Raw genomic sequence first — 19,307 nt, 5'->3', positions numbered from 1 at the left:
TCAAAATAGAGCACGTTTTTTTCTAAGCAATGTGCAGAAGACGCCTCACTCTTGACCAGGATTCAAACTATTCTGCCACATTATTACTTTCGAGGAAAACAACCCCAGACGCACACACAAACATGAAAACGGAGTACGACTGCCCAACATGGCGTAGGAAAAGGCTATACATGAATTTGAAAGCCCACTCTTGCAACAATTCGAAACAAAACACCCACACAAACAAATCCAAACGATGTGACATGGAAGTTGCTGCCCTCAAACGAAAAAAGAAGATGCACAACAACGAAAATATAAGAATATGAAATATGAAAAGAACAGTAAAATGTAGTCAAGTCAATTATACTAAACATGAGGGCAGTAACTTCCATGTCACATCGTTTGAATTTGTTTGTGTGGGTGTTTTGTTTCGAATTTCAGTAAGTTCGAAACATACGCCCTCTCTTTCTCTTTCAAAATATTCCTTCGTCATCCATCTTGCACATTTTACTTGAAAGTTTTCATTCGCACTGACTATAGGTGAAGAAATAATAGACCCTGCTTACCAAGCCCAAGAAACTGATATGTCCTAATCAGCTCCTTCGTGATGTTCTGTTTATAGTCTTCGAAGCGAATAAGGAGCATTTGTTTCCGTGGTATCACTCGCAGCCAGTCTTCTAGGAACACTGGGTATAAGCTTTCTTGGATTCGTAGCTGGGGAAAAAAAAGGTAGTAAAACCAAAGACCATTTATCCTGGACCGACAACTAGCTCTCTCTCCGCTCTTTCTCTCTATTACGAGGTAGCGGCCTCTCGCATTTACGAACCTACGCTTACAAGCCTTTCAGAAATCAGGGGCACGTGATATCCGGTGTCGATTGTAAACATGGACGAAGTTGCCGAGGTAAGTTCTGAAAATGTTAAAATAAACTCAGCAAAAGTGCATATGGAACATGTTTTTCGATGAGTTTTGTTAAGTTTAGTTTGGAGTTTTGGAAAATCCAGTTCATTGTCACCTCCCATTGTCACAAATAACTGGAGCGTGCTTTCTTTTCACTGTCTTCGAATCGCTGGCCTTTCAAACCGGACGCGACGCGCCCTTGAAAGTCGAGAGTCGTAACCTCGAAGGGTCACGTGACGAGTTGGCGGTCCAGGCTATTTGGTCTATGGTAAAACATACTTGCTGTTTAGTACGCACTACTGAAAAAGATACAGAAAATGACGCAGACACAACTGTACCAATATATTCTATGTAGGCCCTATCCCGAAATGACAAAATATACTGTTTTCATCATAAAGCGATTAAAAAAAGACCTTGCATAGTGTAAGTTCAAGACCAGTCTCTGCACAACAAATCACCATATGTTACGATTTAAGTTGTGGGATAGCAAAGTTTAATCTCTTCCACGGAACAATTATAAAGCGCTCCGAGCTGTAGCTAGGGAAGCACTAGTATAAATGTGCTATCATCGATCATCATCATTATTATTTGTATGTTTATTATTATCATGATAACAAACGCCCCAAATATGTTGGACAGTTGTTAGAAATGACACAGTAAATTCACCCTGTAAAGGTACCTTCCTTGTAATGTAACCTATCATGTTAACCATTAGTCTTCTACGTCAGACAAATTCATTCTTCAGCCTGAACAAATACTAACATTCAAAAGTTTCGCAATGCTCTGTGCAGAGCGATATATTTTCGTCGAATAAATTTTGTAACTGACACCAGTGTCAAGATATGAATACATTCAGCATAGCATTCCCACTCCACAAAGAGCCAAGCCAGACTGTTGAGTTCTGGTGTGCGTTCAAGTGAAATTACCCTTTCATATTTTTTACAAATGCTTGGGTTTTTATTGTGTTATGGTTGTCATGATCATTCACACTGGAAGGGGTGAATGGTTTATCCCTCACTTCGACCCACAGCCCTGCCCCTTTAAACCGAACACCCCTCAGTCTATGCCAAGCGAGTTGGCTCATCAGTTATTATTAACATTAACTAATTAGGTGCATGTGCACTGCGTTCTATGTAAAATGCACAACGAGCCAACCAGCTACCTCTGTTTTAGAATTCAACCAATTAGAACACGTCTTATTTGATTATCCCAAGCATTTGGATGATTTGAATTATCTAGTTTACACACTTAAGTTCTTTGTGACCTAACTATTCGAGAATAAGGTGCGTGTCCGCATTGGTTGAATTTGGAAACTAATCGAGCCCGCTGATTGGCTTGTTTTGTGTTTTTAGAGCAATGATTAATTCATTTCTGTTAACCATAATTGATGAGCCAATTCAATTTCTGTACTTGACAAGCTCAACATCCAAATTGAAGCGGACCTTATGCACAGACTCTGAGAGCGACTTGTTATAGACACAGTGACGCAGCCGACCACCGATTGAAACAGTCACGGTACTTGCGCAGGCCATCAATGACGTAGTTGTGGAACTTCTCGGGACTAGGCGGATCTCTCCTCAGTCGTGGAGGCTGGTTGTCGAATAGGTAACGCGAATATAATCTGTCGAGAAATTCTGTATTTTCAAAGGAAATGGATTTGACCTATAAGCAAATATACTTTGTATACACTGTGCATTACAGGACATCACCAAAACAAAGGGACAGAACCATACAACAGAAGAACACTTGAACAAATACAACATACATGTGGGTGGGGGAGGGGGGATGTTCAGGGCTTGGTGGTCGCCGTATCAAAAGGATTTAAGAAGGAAAAAACCTAAGGGTTACACCAAAACATGTATATACAGGCGCCAATCCTTGTAAAATTTATCTACTGTATTATTCACAACTGCATTATACTTTTCACAAATAAATCTTTGCTTAAAATTTCTACTAAATGTCTGAAAATGAGGGGTCTTTTTGTTCATTTTGGAAATATATACGTGGTGTTTGGCACAGATTACTAACACATCAAAAGCTTTATCGGTGACTACATTGTTCGCAACTCCAAGAAGAACCAGTTCTATAGACAGTTTTAAATTGTCACAATGGGTGCAGTTCACCTTTAGCCAATTTACGAATTCTATCCAAAAAGTCTGCACTTTATCACACTCCCAAAACATATGTAAAAGGGTTTCTTCATTTCTACCGCAAAAAGTACACAATGACGTATCCACAATTTTTCGCAAAAATAGAAACCGTTCTGTGGGCAAAATTCTGTACAATAATCGGTACTGGAACCATCTCAGACAAGTGTCTTTTGTTGTTTTAAAAACATATTGAAAAATAGCCTTCTTATCTAACAAACAGTCTAAAGATTCAGACCATTTTTCGATATATTTTGGGACCGTAACATGTTCAATCAGTTTTTTTGTAAATAAGTCGTGTCTTACCTTTACAAATACATTTTCCACACAATGGGCTCTGTCATAATAAAATGTTTATCAAATTCTAAGCCGATTTTTCTCTGATATTTTTTAACAGCCTGGATTACACCTTGATACAATACAAAATCTCCTCGCACATTTGGATATTTAATTTTGAACGCATGATAGGATAAGTATCCATTTTGTCCCAAAATATGACGGGCGCTGTGGCGGGGTGGTAAGACGTCAGCCTCTTAATCGGAAGGTCGAGGGTTCGAATCCCGGCCGCGGCCGCCTGGTGGGTTAAGTGTGAAGATTTTTCCGATCTCCAAGGTCAACTTATGTGCAGACCTGCTAGTGGCTTATCCCCCTTCGTGTGTACACGCAAGCACAAGACCAAGTGCGCACGGAAAAGATCCTGTAATCCATGTCAGAGTTCGGTGGGTTATAGAAACACGAAAATATCCAGCATGCTTCCTCCGAAAACGTCGTATGGCTGCCTAAATGGCGGGGTAAAAACGGTCATGCACGTAAAATTCCACTCGTGCAAAAACACGACTGTACGTGGGAGTCTAAGCCCATGAACAAAGAAGAAGAAGTCCCAAAATATGACCAATCTGAGCAAATATACTTTTTTAATGTCCTGTTAACCGAACTCTTTTTCTTTTCCTTCTTTTTTTTACGATGAAAAATGGGCTAAGCAACAACCCTTTTCTCATCCCAATCCTCACAGAAAAAGAATCTTGCTGCATACTGAGAGAAATGTTATATTAACACACAAATTCATGTTGGCCCTACCGGCTTATATTTGGCGTCGCAGCCTATACCTGCATACGGGTATCAATTTATTGAGGAGTTCAATAAAACAGTAGTGTTTTCGTCAGTGTGCGCAGCCTTACCTCTCCACAGGATGTCGTATTATAAGAATAATCTTGACGTCAGGATTCAGATGATGTAAATGATTGGCCAGAATAATTCGTGGTTCAGTGCAACCTTCGTTCCCTGAGTAGAGAGGCCATTCATTGTTGTCATAGAACTGGCTTGGGCTTGCGTCACCTGTGAGAGAACAGTGTCACGTAGAAAGCAACACTTTCACAAACTCACAAAGTCTACAGTCGGCAAACATGACAGAAAGAAAATCTGACCAAAGCACGTGTCGAGCATCATTCATAGACCCAATTAACCAATACCAGCTGCTTCGTCATCAGACGTTTGCTTATAAACACTTGCTCACAGACAAACACATTCTTACGATAAGCTCATAATTATAAAAGTACATCTTATTCAGTCTCTTAGAAGAATACCTTTATCGCACATCTCGACTCTGTCCAACTGTCATTTTTTTTTGTATGCTTACAGGGCATGCTTAACTATTTAAGGCACAATGAAGGTACAGCCTATCTCTATTGTATTACCGCATATCTTGACGCTCTCTCCAGATGTGTGTATGTCTTTTTCAACTGCGGCCGACACTTTAGTGTAGTGTCCAGTGTAGACTCCGAAGTCCTGGGGCGAAGGTGCACCTGAACCACACACAGATTGTAAGTTTCCGCTCCCAGTTTGTTCAGAAACACCACATCATCAAAGAATAATAGAAGAAATGGCCTTGTGGTAAAGATGTTGGCCTTGAAGCTTAAAGGTCTGTCTTTAGAGTGCGAGCTTACCGACACTGTAGGGCGTGAGATAGTTAACCTAACTGTTGACACAGGAAGGTCTGTGTCTTAAGAGTGCGAGCTTACCGACACTGTAGGGCGTGAGATGTGAGATAGTTAACCTAAATGTTGACACAGGAAGGTCTGTGTCTTAAGAGTGCGAGCTTACCGACACTGTAGGGCGTGAGATGTGAGATAGTTAACCTAAATGTTGACAGAGGAAGGTCTGTGTCTTAAGAGTGCGAGCTCACCGACACTGTAGGGCGTGAGATGTGAGATAGTTAACCTAACTGTTGACACAGGAAGGTATGTGTCTTAGGAGTGCGAGCTCACCGACACTGTAGGGCGTGAGATGTGAGATAGTTAACCTAAATGTTGACACAGGAAGGTCTGTGTCTTAAGAGTGCGAGCTCACCGACACTGTAGGGCGTGAGATGTGAGATAGTTAACCTAAATGTTGACACAGGAAGGTCTGTGTCTTAAGAGTGCGAGCTCACCGACACTGTAGGGCGTGAGATGTGAGATAGTTAACCTAACTGTTGACAGAGGAAGGTCTGTGTCTTAAGAGTGCGAGCTCACCGACACTGTAGGGCGTGAGATGTGAGATAGTTAACCTAACTGTTGACACAGGAAGGTCTGTGTCTTAAGAGTGCGAGCTTACCGACACTGTAGGGCGTGAGATAGTTAACCTAACTGTTGACACAGGAAGAACTGTGTCTTAAGAGTGCGAGCTTACCGACACTGTAGGGCGTGAGATGTGAGATAGTTAACCTAACTGTTGACAAAGGAAGGTCTGTGTCTTAAGAGTGCGACCTCACCGACACTGTAGGGCGTGAGATGTGAGATAGTTAACCTAACTGTTGACACAGGAAGAACTGTGTCTTAAGAGTGCGAGCTCACCGACACTGTAGGGCGTGAGATGTGAGATAGTTAACCTAAATGTTGACACAGGAAGAACTGTGTCTTAAGAGTGCGAGCTCACCGACACTGTAGGGCGTGAGATGTGAGATAGTTAACCTAAATGTTGACACAGGAAGAACTGTGTCTTAAGAGTGCGAGCTCACCGACACTGTAGGGCGTGAGATGTGAGATAGTTAACCTAACTGTTGACACAGGAAGGTCTGTGTCTTAAGAGTGCGAGCTTACCGACACTGTAGGGCGTGAGATAGTTAACCTAACTGTTGACACAGGAAGGTCTGTGTCTTAAGAGTGCGAGCTCACCGACACTGTAGGGCGTGAGATGTGAGATAGTTAACCTAACTGTTGACACAGGAAGGTCTGTGTCTTAAGAATGCGACCTCACCGACACTGTAGGGCGTGAGATGTGAGATAGTTAACCTAACTGTTGACACAGGAAGGTCTGTGTCTTAAGAGTGCGACCTCACCGACACTGTAGGGCGTGAGATGGTTAACATAACTGTTGACACAGGAAGGTCTGTGTCTTAAGAGTGCGACCTCACCGACACTGAAGGGCGTGAGATAGTTAACCTAACTGTTGACACAGGAAGGTCTGTGTCTTAAGAGTGCGAGCTCACCGACACTGTAGGGCGTGAGATGTGAGATAGTTAACCTAAATGTTGACACAGGAAGGTCTGTGTCTTAAGAGTGCGAGCTCACCGGCACTGTAGGGCGTGAGATAGTTAACCTAACTGTTGACAGAGGAAGGTCTGTGTCTTAAGAGTGCGAGCTCACCGACACTGTAGGGCGTGAGATGTGAGATAGTTAACCTAAATGTTGACAGAGGAAGGTCTGTGTCTTAAGAGTGCGAGCTCACCGACACTGTAGGGCGTGAGATAGTTAACCTAAATGTTGACACAGGAAGAACTGTGTCTTAAGAGTGCGAGCTCACCGACACTGTAGTACATGAGATGTGAGATAGTTAGGCCCAACCTAACTGTTGACGCGAGAAAGACTGTGACTTTGGAGTGCTGCAAGCTCACCGAAATGATAGGAAGTGGTGTGGTAGCGCATCCTGTCAAACCAGTGCGGCTCTTTGACAGTGCTGATGACGTCAGGGTGCTTGTTGATTCTGCTGATGAGGTCCGTGGTGCCACTCTTGCTCACCCCCACCAGAAAGAAGTAAGGAACGCACGTCAGCTTGCCGCCCTGCCGCCAGCACGGGTTCTTGCTCTTCTTCACGTATGGGAACGGACCCTGTATAAAAGACGATCACTGTGAATCGACACGCCGAAACTTACGAGCAGTGGCCAGTGCTAAATTGCACGAGCAAGCGGTTACGTTACCCTGATGACTGCAGCAGCACGCAGGTGACTCTCCAAAGATCTCAGCGTGTCAGCAGACCAGGGATGGTGTTCACGAGCAAGCGGTTACCCTGATGACTGCAGCGGCACGCTGGTGACTCTCCAAAGATCTCAGCGTGTCAGCAGACCAGGGATGGTGTTCACGAGCAAGCGGTTACCCTGATGACTGCAGCAGCACGCAGGTGACTCTCCAAAGATCTCAGCGTGTCAGCAGACCAGGGCTGGTGTGCACGAGAAAGTTACCAACCCCGGTTGGAGCCAGCCGCGGAGTCGGACTGGTTGAAATGATAAACATGTACAAACCTCAAGTTCAAGCAATCCGATCACGTGTTAGGCTCCCACCCAGCTGGTAACTTTCTCGTGCACACCAGCGCTGGCCTGCTGACACACGGACCTTTGTGGAGCCACCTGGGCTGCGGTGCACGACGCGAAAGTGGGTGCCATCCAAAACGGGAGAGAACAAATCTGATTCATTGAAATCACAACAAATCTCAGTTTCAACCAATCCAACACCTGGGCTGGCTACAACCCGGTTGGTAACGTGCGCCCTGAACCAATATAATGCCAGTAGATACCGGAATACGGAGTTGTCTGAGCGAACGACTGAGAAGAAGTATATTGTATTATTTGCAGTCTTGTTTCTAAGACGTCTGCAGAATGCTGTGAGCATCGTACTTGGATACTGTCAGTGGACAAAGTGCTGGTTATCTTCTCACGCCGTCCTCTGTTATATGACAAACACACCCAACCGTCCTCCCATCCACCCATACAAACACACACACACACACACACACACACACACACACACACACACACACACACACACACAATTGCAGCTCACCACAAACGGGTATCTACCCAAGGTGGGTATGCCTGGTGGGGTATCTGGCTGACATGGTGGGTAGAGTGGCTGATCTCCGACAAAGACGTTCTGCAGTCCGCTGCACTGGCTACTTCTGTACCATCGTGACACTTCGCCTACGTCATACTCACTGACGACACTGAAACACGAAGGAGACAAAGCGTGATTGCAGACATACAGGTTGTACAATAATTAATGAAAACTAGTATGTACTGTAGTAACTGTAAAACAGTAACAGCACAGAGATGTTTCTGGTATGTAATGAAAGAAGACTATATTCTCAGCTTACACAATCATAAAAGTTATTTCTAATATGCTGACTGTTAGCACATGATAACAGACAATGTCCAGGAAATATGAGAAATGAGCACAGCATGAGCCGGCGGCTGAATGCTGATCATTTTTGAGAAATTCTCTGTAAGTCTCGTTTTTACTGTGATAGGGTGGAGTGGAAGGGGGAAAATAGGCCAGGAAGCATAAATGAGACGCCAAGACAGAGGTTGCGCTAACGTGACTTTTATTTAACGTACACCAGAAAGCTGACACCAGAAAGCATTGTAGTTCCTTCCTCAATATACAGCCGCACACAACTCGTCGGAACTTGAATTACGATCCCGGTCGAAAGTCACCTCGCTGATATAAACCCAGCTCTAAAACGTTTGTTCAACTGAACACACACACAAAGTCTCTCTAAACAATCCTCGAATCACTCCTTCGCCAAAATACAGTTATAATGGCCCAAACTACACTACTTGCATTGATTATTACAGAAACACAAACATCGTTCATCTACAACTAAAACATCACAATCCAAGATACACACACTGGCACGTCTTCACACTTCGAAATCACACCGGGTACTCTTCTAGCCCACACTATTATTCTGACTCACCCGCGCACCCGTTCAAACAATCAACCAATAAGAAACCAGCCTCCATACACACCTACAATTAGCTACAACACACAATAATCCTAGCGGGAGACACAACTTGGGTCAGGGGAAGATAATAGACAGGGAGTAAAAGAGAGGGACAACAGTACATGAAATCGCCACACGGCTACATTACATCTAGTCAAGTTTTGACTAAATGTTTTAACATAGAGGGGGAATCGAGACGAGGGTCGTGGTGTATGTGTGTGTGTGTGTGTGTGTTTGTGTGTGTGTGTGTGTGTCTGTCTGTGTGTCTGTCTGTCTGTCTGTCTGTCTGTGTGTGTGTGTAGAGCGATTCAGAGTAAACTACTGGACCGATCTTTATAAAATTTTACGTGCGAGTTCCTGGGTATGATATACCCAGACATTTTTTTCATTTTTTCGATAAATGTCTTTGATGACGTCATATCCGGCTTTTTGTAAAAGTTGAGGCGGCACTGTCACACCCTCATTTTTCAATCAAATTGATTGAAATTTTTGTAAAGCAATCTTCGACGAAGGCCGGACTTCGGTATTGCATTTCAGTTTGGTGGCTTAAAAATTAATCAATGACTTTGGTCATTAAAAATCCGAAAATTATATTTATTTTTTTATATAAAACGATCCAAATTTACGTTCATCTTATTCTTCATCATTTCCTGATTCCAAAAACATATAAATATGTTATGTTTGGATTAAAATCAAGCTCTGAAAATTAAAAATATAAAACTTATGATCAAAATTAAATTTTCAATTTCGATTTAAAAACCATTTCATCTCATCTTATTCCATGTCGGTTCCTGATTCCAAAAACATATAGATATGATATGTTTGGATTATAAACACGCTCAGAAAGTTAAAACGAAGAGAGGTACAGTAAAGCGTGCTATGCAGCACAGCGAAACCACTACCGCGCTAAACAGGCTCGTCAGTTTCACTGCGTTTTGCACGAGCGGCGGAGTACGGTCATTGTGAAAAAATGCAGTGCGTTCAGTTTCATTCTGTGAGTTCCACAGCTTGACTAAATGTAGTAATTTAGCCTCACGCGACTTGTTAATGTTTGTTTTGAATTGACAAACGAAGGAAAGAACGCGCCAACATCTTTGTGGATATATACCTTGATTTTACTGTTTGTATTCAACTGCTAGTGATATTTCAGTGTCCCACGTCATCATCATCACCATCATCTCTACCTAAACCTCACCACCCACACCACCACTACCACCAGATATCCCCCCCCAGTGTGACATTATTTCAGTTTAACATTCATCACATTTTCAGTTTGATGTCCATCACCTCTCATAAATCACTGTTTTCAGCCACGACGAAGACAGTGCAGCACGAAAAGGTTTGAAAGTGAGCGTGCTGGACGAGAAAAACCGTGAGGTGTAAAACAGCATCAACGTTGCCAACGCCAGTACTACCATCAACGGCCATCGCCGCGTGTGGCTTCCGAACAAGGAACGCACTGCAACAATGAATGGAAAAACTAGAAAGGTTAGTTTAGTTAACGGAACGTCTTTACCAATAATTGTCTTCTCTTATATAGTATACATGCTCTGATATTAATATAAGGTGTGTCAGATTTTCCTTTTTAAATTTTTTTTTTGTCTCAAGTTAGATCTCAAGAAGCGGCCTTGTAAAATCATTGAATTGAGTCGATTGCCAGTGGATTGAGTATGCACAGTAGGAACAGTAGTATGCAAGATAATTATCTCAACTGAAATAAAACCGGCACGGTTGGCCTAGTGGTAAGGCGTCCGCCCCGTGATCGGGAGGTCGTGGGTTCGAACCCCGGCCGGGTCATACCTAAGACTTTAAAATTGGCAATCTAGTGGCTGCTCCGCCTGGCGTCTGGCATTATGGGGTTAGTGCTAGGACTGGTTGGTCCGGTGTCAGAATAATGTGACTGGGTGAGATATGAAGCCTGTGCTGCGACTTCTGTCTTGTGTGTGGTGCACGTTCTATGTCAAAGCAGCACCGCCCTAATATGGCCCTTCGTGGTCGGCTGGGCGTTAAGCAAACAAACAACCAAACTGAAATAAAGAGGTCAAAGTGAAAGAAAATTCCACTATATCGTCAAATTATCCGAGTGCGATTACATACAGAATGTCTTTTTGCCCGTCCACTGTAATGTTTTCAGAATCCGTAATTGTGCAAAAATATGGGATTAAAAGAAAATTCCCAATGGACCTTCCGTACTGTTGTCAGCGTTACCTCCAAATATGCTGAAAAGTTTTAAACACAAGCAATTATTTGTGCACAGGTTGCTGTTAAAATTGTTGACTTTACACCTTCTTTCTTTCTTTCTTTATTTGGTGTTTAACGTCGTTTTCAACCGTTCAAGGTTATATCGCGACGGGGAAAGGGGGGAGATGGGATAGAGCCACTTGTTAATTGTTTCTTGTTCACAAAAGCACTAATCAAAAAATTGCTCCAGGGGCTTGCAACGTTGTACAATATATGACCTTACTGGGAGAATGCAAGTTTCCAGTACAAAGGACTTAACATCTTTACACCTTCAATCTTCGGCCACTACCATCATTTCTTCCATCGATGAAAGGTATATTCCCTGTTCAGCTATGGCAGTCAAGAGATTGTTACGAACAGCTGCAGTATTCAACGTGGACTTCAAAGCGAAGTTAATGAGCATAATCCCTTTGTCACCACAAGCACAAACATCATTCTCCGACAACATCAAATTTGTCCTCCTCAATTTGGAGCAGTGTGTTTTGGTTTGGTTATAAAAAACCTTGCATTGTGTAGAAAACGGGCAACTCATAACCTTGCTTTTGGGGGCAAATAAACACATAAAATGTTACTCTGTGCAATGATGTTCTCAACTTACTCAATACAATATTGGAAAACTCTCGTTCTTGTGGCACCCTTATAATTATTTGCGCTCTAAAAAGACTGGGGTTAATTCAGGAGAAGGAACACGTTGCAAAGAAGCCTATACTGACAGTTGGCAAAAAGGTCGCGCCATTTGCACGAGTGAACAAGCAGTACACTAAATTACCATGAGATAAAAGCAGCTGTTGGCATTGATATGCTGCGGATTATAAAGTAATTATTTACTTATACTGTCAACCTGATGCCGCCTGATAGACCGCCCTAACAACTGTTGGACTTTCTTAAGGAGTAGGATTTACCCCAACAACGAATTGACATAATGAAAACAAACAAACAAACAAACAAACAAGCCGTCAATCAAACAAGAAAACAAACAACCGATATGACAAATAATTAAATTATAAAATACACATTTCTTTTAATCCTGTTGGAATTGAGATAAATCCTGCAATTAACATCCAAACTTGTTTGTATCGCTTTAAAAAAAAAAAGGCATACAAAGCTAATGAGCATAATCCCTTTGTCACACAAGCACAAACATTGTTCTCCGACAACGTCAAATTTTTCCTCCTAAATTTAGAGTAGTGTGTTTTCGTTGGGTTCAACATGCATTGTGTAGAAATCGGGCAACTCAAAACCTTGCTTTTTGTGGGCAAATAATCACATAAAATGTTACTCAGTGCAGGGACCTATGCTCAGTGCAATGACGTTCTCAACTTACTAAAAATACAATATTGGGAAACTCCCGTTCTTGTGGCACCCTTATAATATATTTGCGCTCCAAAAAGACTGGGGTTAATTCAGGAGAAGGAACACTTTGCAAAGAAGCCTATACCGACAGTTGGCAAAAAGGTCGCGCAGTTTGCACGACTGAACAAGCTGAACAGAAAAAAAAATCATGAACAAAAAATCTGAGAATTTTTTATTTACCCCAAACAACGAATTAACATAATGAAACAAACAAACAAACAAACAAGCAGTCAAGCAAACAAACAACCAATATGACAATGAATCAAAGGATAAAATAATACACATTTCTTTTAATCCTGTTGGAATTGAGATACATCCTACAATTAACATCCAAACTTGTTTGTATCGCTTAAAAAAAAAAAGCATACAAGTACCTTCGTCATTGTAAAAAATAAAATGCGTGGAATTGTCTTTTATTGAGATTTCTCTTTTCCCCACAGTATTTACACGCACAAACTTAAAATATAAAATTTAAAAAAGAGTAAAACTCACTCTGGTCAACATTGTTTATCAATGGAGACTGTTCCCACTTGCATTGAAGTACTCCCACCACAAAACCTAATCCAACCAGTTTCCTGCAGCATCTATGATCTATGAAGTAGAGAAAATATACCGACGAGTATATGCCCATATCGAACACGACCACGAAACACACGCGTTTATAAGTTTTGATAGATGAGAACTGCGGCTCAGACAAGCAACCACTCACTCACTCACTCACTCACTCATACACAGCTCACACACACGTCATTCGCAAACCATTCAACCACGACTATAAACTAATTCACGTGCATCCCGAATCTCTCGTCACAAGCGTACTCTGACTCGGCACATTCATACCCCGTTCATTCCTAACACTAACACTAACAGACAATACACATTTGTATAAATACATAACCGGATATGGCTGGCCCCAATCATACATTAACATAATGAAAATTTTAAAAAAAAACACAATAAAAAACCAACACATAATTTAAAAAATCAAATACAATTTTTTTTTAAATTCTCCAAATATCCTAAATGAGTATGGCTAACCCCAATAATGAATTAACACAATGTAAAAAAAAAAAAAACCAAGGCAAATAGACAAGTTAAAAAAATTAAAAGCAACAGATTTCTTATAATCCTGTTGGAGGTCAAATAATCCCTATAATGAACACCAAACTTGTTTGTATAGCTTTATAAAGAGGCCTATAACGTAATCGTATATTTACCTCCCTCGCCGTTTTAGGAAAAACAAAACAAGAAAGATTAGTTTGTGATTTTTGTTTCAATAGATGTTTGTTTCCCTAGCCCTCACAGTATTTACTCGCACAAACTTGTCATACAAATTCAGTTTTCCCTAATTAAACTATATGTAAAATGGGAAAAAAGAGTAAAACTTACTCCTTTTAGTCTGGATTCTTATTGGAAGCCTGTTACCATTTGAACCCAACCTGCTTCCTTCGGCATCCACGAGGCAGAGAAACTATTCAAACGAGTATCGTGTCCATATCGAACACGGCCACGAAACACACGCGCTTGTACGAGAAAGGTGACAAGTGCGGCTTGGCGAGAGAAGACAGGCGTGCGAATCAATCTGTTGCTAGTTAGCCAGATTTTTTTCTCTCTTGAAGCATGGGCGTGCGTAGGTATCATGTAGGCCCTACGTGTCCTTTTGGGACGTCGTGTACACGCGAGAAGGCACAAGAAGGCAAACCATTATTTTGTTGGTATTTTAATAGATTCTCTGGAGAAAATCAGATGACGTCAATATCTGTGTAAAAATTAGCTAGAACTGTCTTGGCTTAAAATTCCTTACAGGGGGACAAAGGCTTCAACAACCCTTCTTAAACGCAATCGGTTCAGGGAGATTTAGCTAGAACTCATCACAAAAGCTCAAAATAGATCCTGAATAAGAAGCTGACCGAAAACATGAATCTGATACAGTTTGTTTTTTACATGCACCGAATAACCCTTCTATGTTTATGTTAAAATTACTTGGCCAAGAATGAAGAAAAATAGTGGTGGTGTTGCTTCGTGAAGTTGGCACTTTTCGCTTTAACAGTATACCAGCGTAAAATAACTGGTGTTGACACTTCCAGGGGCACGGACCTCCCAAACCTTTCAATCATGGAACAGGTATCTATTCATTTGAAATAATATCAAGTTTCATTGACCTTCTTGCAAAGAGTCGAAAACGGAAAACTGTTTACGAATTAATTTGTATTATTGCCCGGGCAGGACAGCGTGGTCCTCGATCAGGCTCACATCACATCCCGCACGTGAACAAAGCTACGTCAAAAACCTACATGAAGTCTACTGGTCTCGGCGAGGGGGGAAATCATTTCTATCTTGGGTACTCAACACATTGTGTTTGATTACGCAAGAAAATTGTGAAACATGGTATTTGGGTCCATTTTGTCATACCGCACACAGGTTTTAGCCCCAGAACGTGATCAAGGGAAATGTTAATTACATTTTGGAGGGAGATGCGAACTGACTAACCGCATAGTTTCGTTTGGCTGGCAACACTAAAGGTATGTACAGTCATCTGTGAGATAGTTGTGTACAGTTTTTGATTGTTAAATAATATCGTAACCTGCGGCAAAAGAACTATCTTTGCTTCAGCAATGCCGTGACCTGCACTGCATATTATATGGGGGCTCACACACGGGCGGAGCAAGCAGAGCAAGGAAATTGTCTCCGCTCTCCACCTGCCCTCTCACACACACGCTCCGATCCTGCTCCGGTAGGGGATTCCCCTATGATATGACATAGTTTCTCTACTCGCGCTGCCCGTTATTTGACACAGACATCAACACGGTGATCGCTGCACTAAATTCACGTGCAAACTGTAGTGACTCCAATGTGTTGGCAAGTGGTGACCCATTTTGTGGTTATTCGGCAAACTTGCGCGCAAAAGAGCACGGTTTTAAAACACAGTCTAGTTGAATCGCCGCGCAAGATCTCGATAGGCTTCTTTCGATGCCGAACGATTGTAAAAAAAATTGTACAGCCTGATTCCACAGACATTCATGGTACTCCAGTTGCTCGATGAAATCGAACGTCTCTTCATCGGTCATCGGAGGCGCCATGTTTTCGATCAGTTACCTTGGGGGAACAAGGGAAGCAACTCACATATTATTTCCAGAGAAAGTGATGAGTGCGCTGATTGGCTGCACCGCTGCACCGGAGCCAAAAAATAGAAACGTGTCCTATTCCTTGCTCCGCACCGCACACACCACTTTCTCCACTCCTGCAACGGAAGTAGCGTCATCTCTCCGCCTGGTGCAGCATACTCCACCCTTGCTCCGCTTGCTCCGCCTGTGTGTGAACCCCCCTTCGATTATATTGACCCATTTTATTGGACACGAACATGTTTTATTGTTATTGTTATGTCAACAAATTCGACAATTTAAACGCACTATCCAAATTAATGTCACGCTTTTGAATCATTTTACAGTGACGACAGCTGCGAACCACAGCATCAAATGAGTGCAAATTAGTGATTCTTGTTTAAAGTGCTGCACGCTATTGCTATTATGCAAACGAACATAGGTAAACAAAGCCAGCATAACCTATCGGTGATAACTTAAAAAAGATAATGATTGTTCAAGCGAACATTAAGCCCGTGAAATAGGGCCATTACGTACAGAGGGTACAGGTTGTGAAAACACAATCTAATATTATTTAGCCAATATTTGACTTTATATATTCCGGTGAACTGAGAATCGAAACGTGTGTGTTTGTGTGTGTGTGTGTGTGTGTGTGTTTGTGTGTGTGTGTATGTATGTGTGTGTGTGTGTGCGTGTGCGTGCGTGTGTGTTTGTGTGTGTGGAGTGATTCACATACACATTAACAGATATTTATGAAATTTTACATGTGCATTTTTCAAATGACATTCTTGCACTTTTGTCTATTTTTGGACCTTTGATGACGTCACAACCGGCTTTTAAGAAAAGTTGAGGTGGCACTGTGGTGAGTGCACTTTTCAATCAAAATCATTGACGTTTTGGTCAAACATTCTTTGACCGGTACGGACTACGTGATTACTTTTTATCTTGAAAGTTTAAACATTTTTGAAACCCTGCTTGCATTTTCAGTTTTGTCAATCGAAAATATTTTTGAAATAAAAAATACCGAATAAACACGATTGCATTGTATTCCCACTTATTTCCTGTATCAAACAATGCAAACATCTTCTGTATTTGAATAGAAAAATTTGATGAGCAAAACAAATCAAAACAAGAAATTCCTCCGAGATAGGAAAAACACCCCCGTCCTTACCATTCTCACTGCCACCAACTGAGAAGGTTATTTCCCTTTGACCATTAATATGTCCCTCTATAAGTCCTTGTAGAATCTTAATCCACCAATAACTCCCTAACCGTGTGTTTGACTGGTCCCAATTTTTGTAAGGACCGTCTCAGGAATGTATAGAACCTGTTCACTAAGTTTGGTGACGATCGGTCCGTTCATTCTTGAGATCTATATGCGAACACAAACAAACAAACAAACACATCGACCGAATCCTATACACACCCCTATACTGGGGGTGTAAAAATTAATTTCATGGAAATTGGGTTCAGTTGGCTTGAGTTACCAAGACCACATAGTCAGCGCTGTCTCGATCATATAGGGTTTCGGGCAGCCCAGGACCACAGAACTTATATTATACGTTCTGTGCCCAGGTCTTACTAGTCTCGGTGGAGAAAAACATTGCAGTGTGTTCAGTTTCATTTTATGAGGTCGACAGATTGACTAAAAGTATCGATTTTCCTTACGCGACTTGTTCCCTACAGCTGGAGACATAACCCTTCTATTGCAGTGTGGTTTTAAAGAGGTACTATTAATCTGTTTGGGGGGAGTGTCTGGTGAATTTGACGAATCTGAAGAATCTGGAGAATCCACTGTACACTAATCTAGACATGCACGGCACGATTTACTCGAAAAAGCACCATTAAACTGATAAAAGTGAGTGAATGTGCTTTATTGGTCTGCTGCACCCTGGTGTTGGAATCAAAATGAAGTCGAGAAGCGCCGCCTGGCGGCAAGACTAGCGCCTTCCATGACGCGACCACCTAGTTACACTTGACCCACAAAAGTAGGTAAAGGGAAGTAATCCCCTGGCCCAAAAAACTGTTCATATTATAAATATCTGAATGTTCGCATCAATTGTTTTACCTTTTGCACTATAATAACATTTGGTTAAAATTTTTATTATTTGAATATAACTTGTCCCTGAAATGTATCTATTTGAATATTAAATATCCGTGGGTCCTGCAGCTAAAACAAAAAGACGTAAACAATCAACTTCCCTCACCTCTGCTGTGGTCGGCCATAAGCTAACTGCTGCACATCAATACGTTCCCATTGCTTGTAGCTCCTAGTCCTGAGAGAAATAAATACGAGAAGAAGAAAAGAAAAAGAAAAACACATCAAATACGTTACAGTCCTAGAGTAGAGTTTAAGATCATACATTCATGAAACAAATATAGACAAGCTCTTTTTGATCACATTCACTATAACCGATTACATAACACGACCATCAATGCTCATGTTGCAGTCATTTTTGTGCAAGAGGAAGTACACGTGAGTCGCCTGGCTGAAAGTAAATCAGGGAGAACAGGTGTAAAAGCAGTAATAACGTCTTTCGGAATTATCTTGGGGCTCAACTTAATGGGGTCTCAGGGCCGGACCAAATGAGTTGTAGGGGGGGGTTCCTCCTTATTTTGGGGGGCAAATCAGCGAAGTGGCGAAGCCACAACTAGGGGGGTCCGGGGGCATGCTCCCCCGGAAAATGTTTGAAAAACGGTTAAAATCTGTGCAATCTGGTGCATTCTGGGCCTTGTTTTGAGGGTTAAGAGCAGCATTGTTTTGGTGCTAAAACTAGTAAAAAAAACAACACTCAAAGCAAGGTACATGCTTTTTCCAGGGGTGGGGTTCTGGAACCCCTGGAACCCCCCCCCCTGGGTCCGGCCCTGGGTCTGCTACACATAAATATCCATAAAACAACCTTCATACGTTATAGAGTTATGTAGAGGGTTGATTTAGGGTGAACTTATCTGGTTCTAAAGTACTCGATACTGGCGTCCGGAATCTGTCTCAACTGGTCCTGCTTTTTGGCTTCAAATGACCACACGCAAGGTCGCGCCCAGTGCTAAATGCTGTGAAATATGGCACTGTTTGGGTGCCGTACGCATTTGAGCAATATCGAAGCCAAACACAAGTGTTGTTGTTGTTCTTTATGTACGCAAATCCTCCAACATCAACATGACCACTGTCACATCAAGACAAAAGTCACAATACGGTTAACTGAATGCATTCTTTTTCTTCTTCTTCTTATTTGCTCATGGGCTGAAACTCCCACGTTCACTAATGTTTTTGCATGAGTGGAATTGTACGTGTATGACCGTTTTTACCCCGCCATTCAGGCAGCCATACGCCGATTCCGGGGGAACTGAATGCACTAAAATATACTCCTGGTGTTTATACTGATTTTGTAGTGAATGGACACTCATATCCAGCGACTCAGTCAGGGGAACAATCGTATGATGCTCCCGAATGACCAATAGAGTGTTTTAGGGCAGGTCAAAAATCAAACAATAATGTTTCTGAAGCAGCAGCATTAAACCGACATCAAGAATCAATCAGTACAGTTTAGATGATTGAGGCACTGATCATCATGATCTTTATCGGGATAATTTTGAGCAGCAGCAGAAACGTAAA

The 19,307-nt window shown here is 41.9% G+C and overlaps 1 protein-coding gene across 1 annotated transcript; it reads right to left on the bottom strand.

Annotated features, from left to right (window-relative positions):
- Window positions 1-993: 993 nt before the first annotated feature.
- Window positions 994-13,277, bottom strand: LOC138964907 (uncharacterized). Its single transcript, XM_070336976.1, has 7 exons — window positions 13,086-13,277; window positions 10,287-10,458; window positions 8,060-8,219; window positions 6,898-7,111; window positions 4,721-4,828; window positions 4,205-4,361; window positions 994-2,500 (listed from the first exon to the last, which is right to left on the bottom strand). The coding sequence occupies exons 1-7, from the start codon at window positions 13,222-13,224 to the stop codon at window positions 2,350-2,352; spliced, it is 1,101 nt and encodes a 366-aa protein (XP_070193077.1). The 5' UTR covers window positions 13,225-13,277; the 3' UTR covers window positions 994-2,349.
- Between the last annotated feature and the right edge of the window lie 6,030 nt (window positions 13,278-19,307).

Source organism: Littorina saxatilis, linkage group LG4 (assembly GCF_037325665.1).
Source record: "Littorina saxatilis isolate snail1 linkage group LG4, US_GU_Lsax_2.0, whole genome shotgun sequence".
NCBI classification, from domain to species: Eukaryota; Metazoa; Mollusca; class Gastropoda; order Littorinimorpha; family Littorinidae; genus Littorina; species Littorina saxatilis.
The sequence above is the reverse complement of the archived record's forward strand: the minus strand, read 5'-3'. Positions and strand labels throughout refer to the sequence as shown.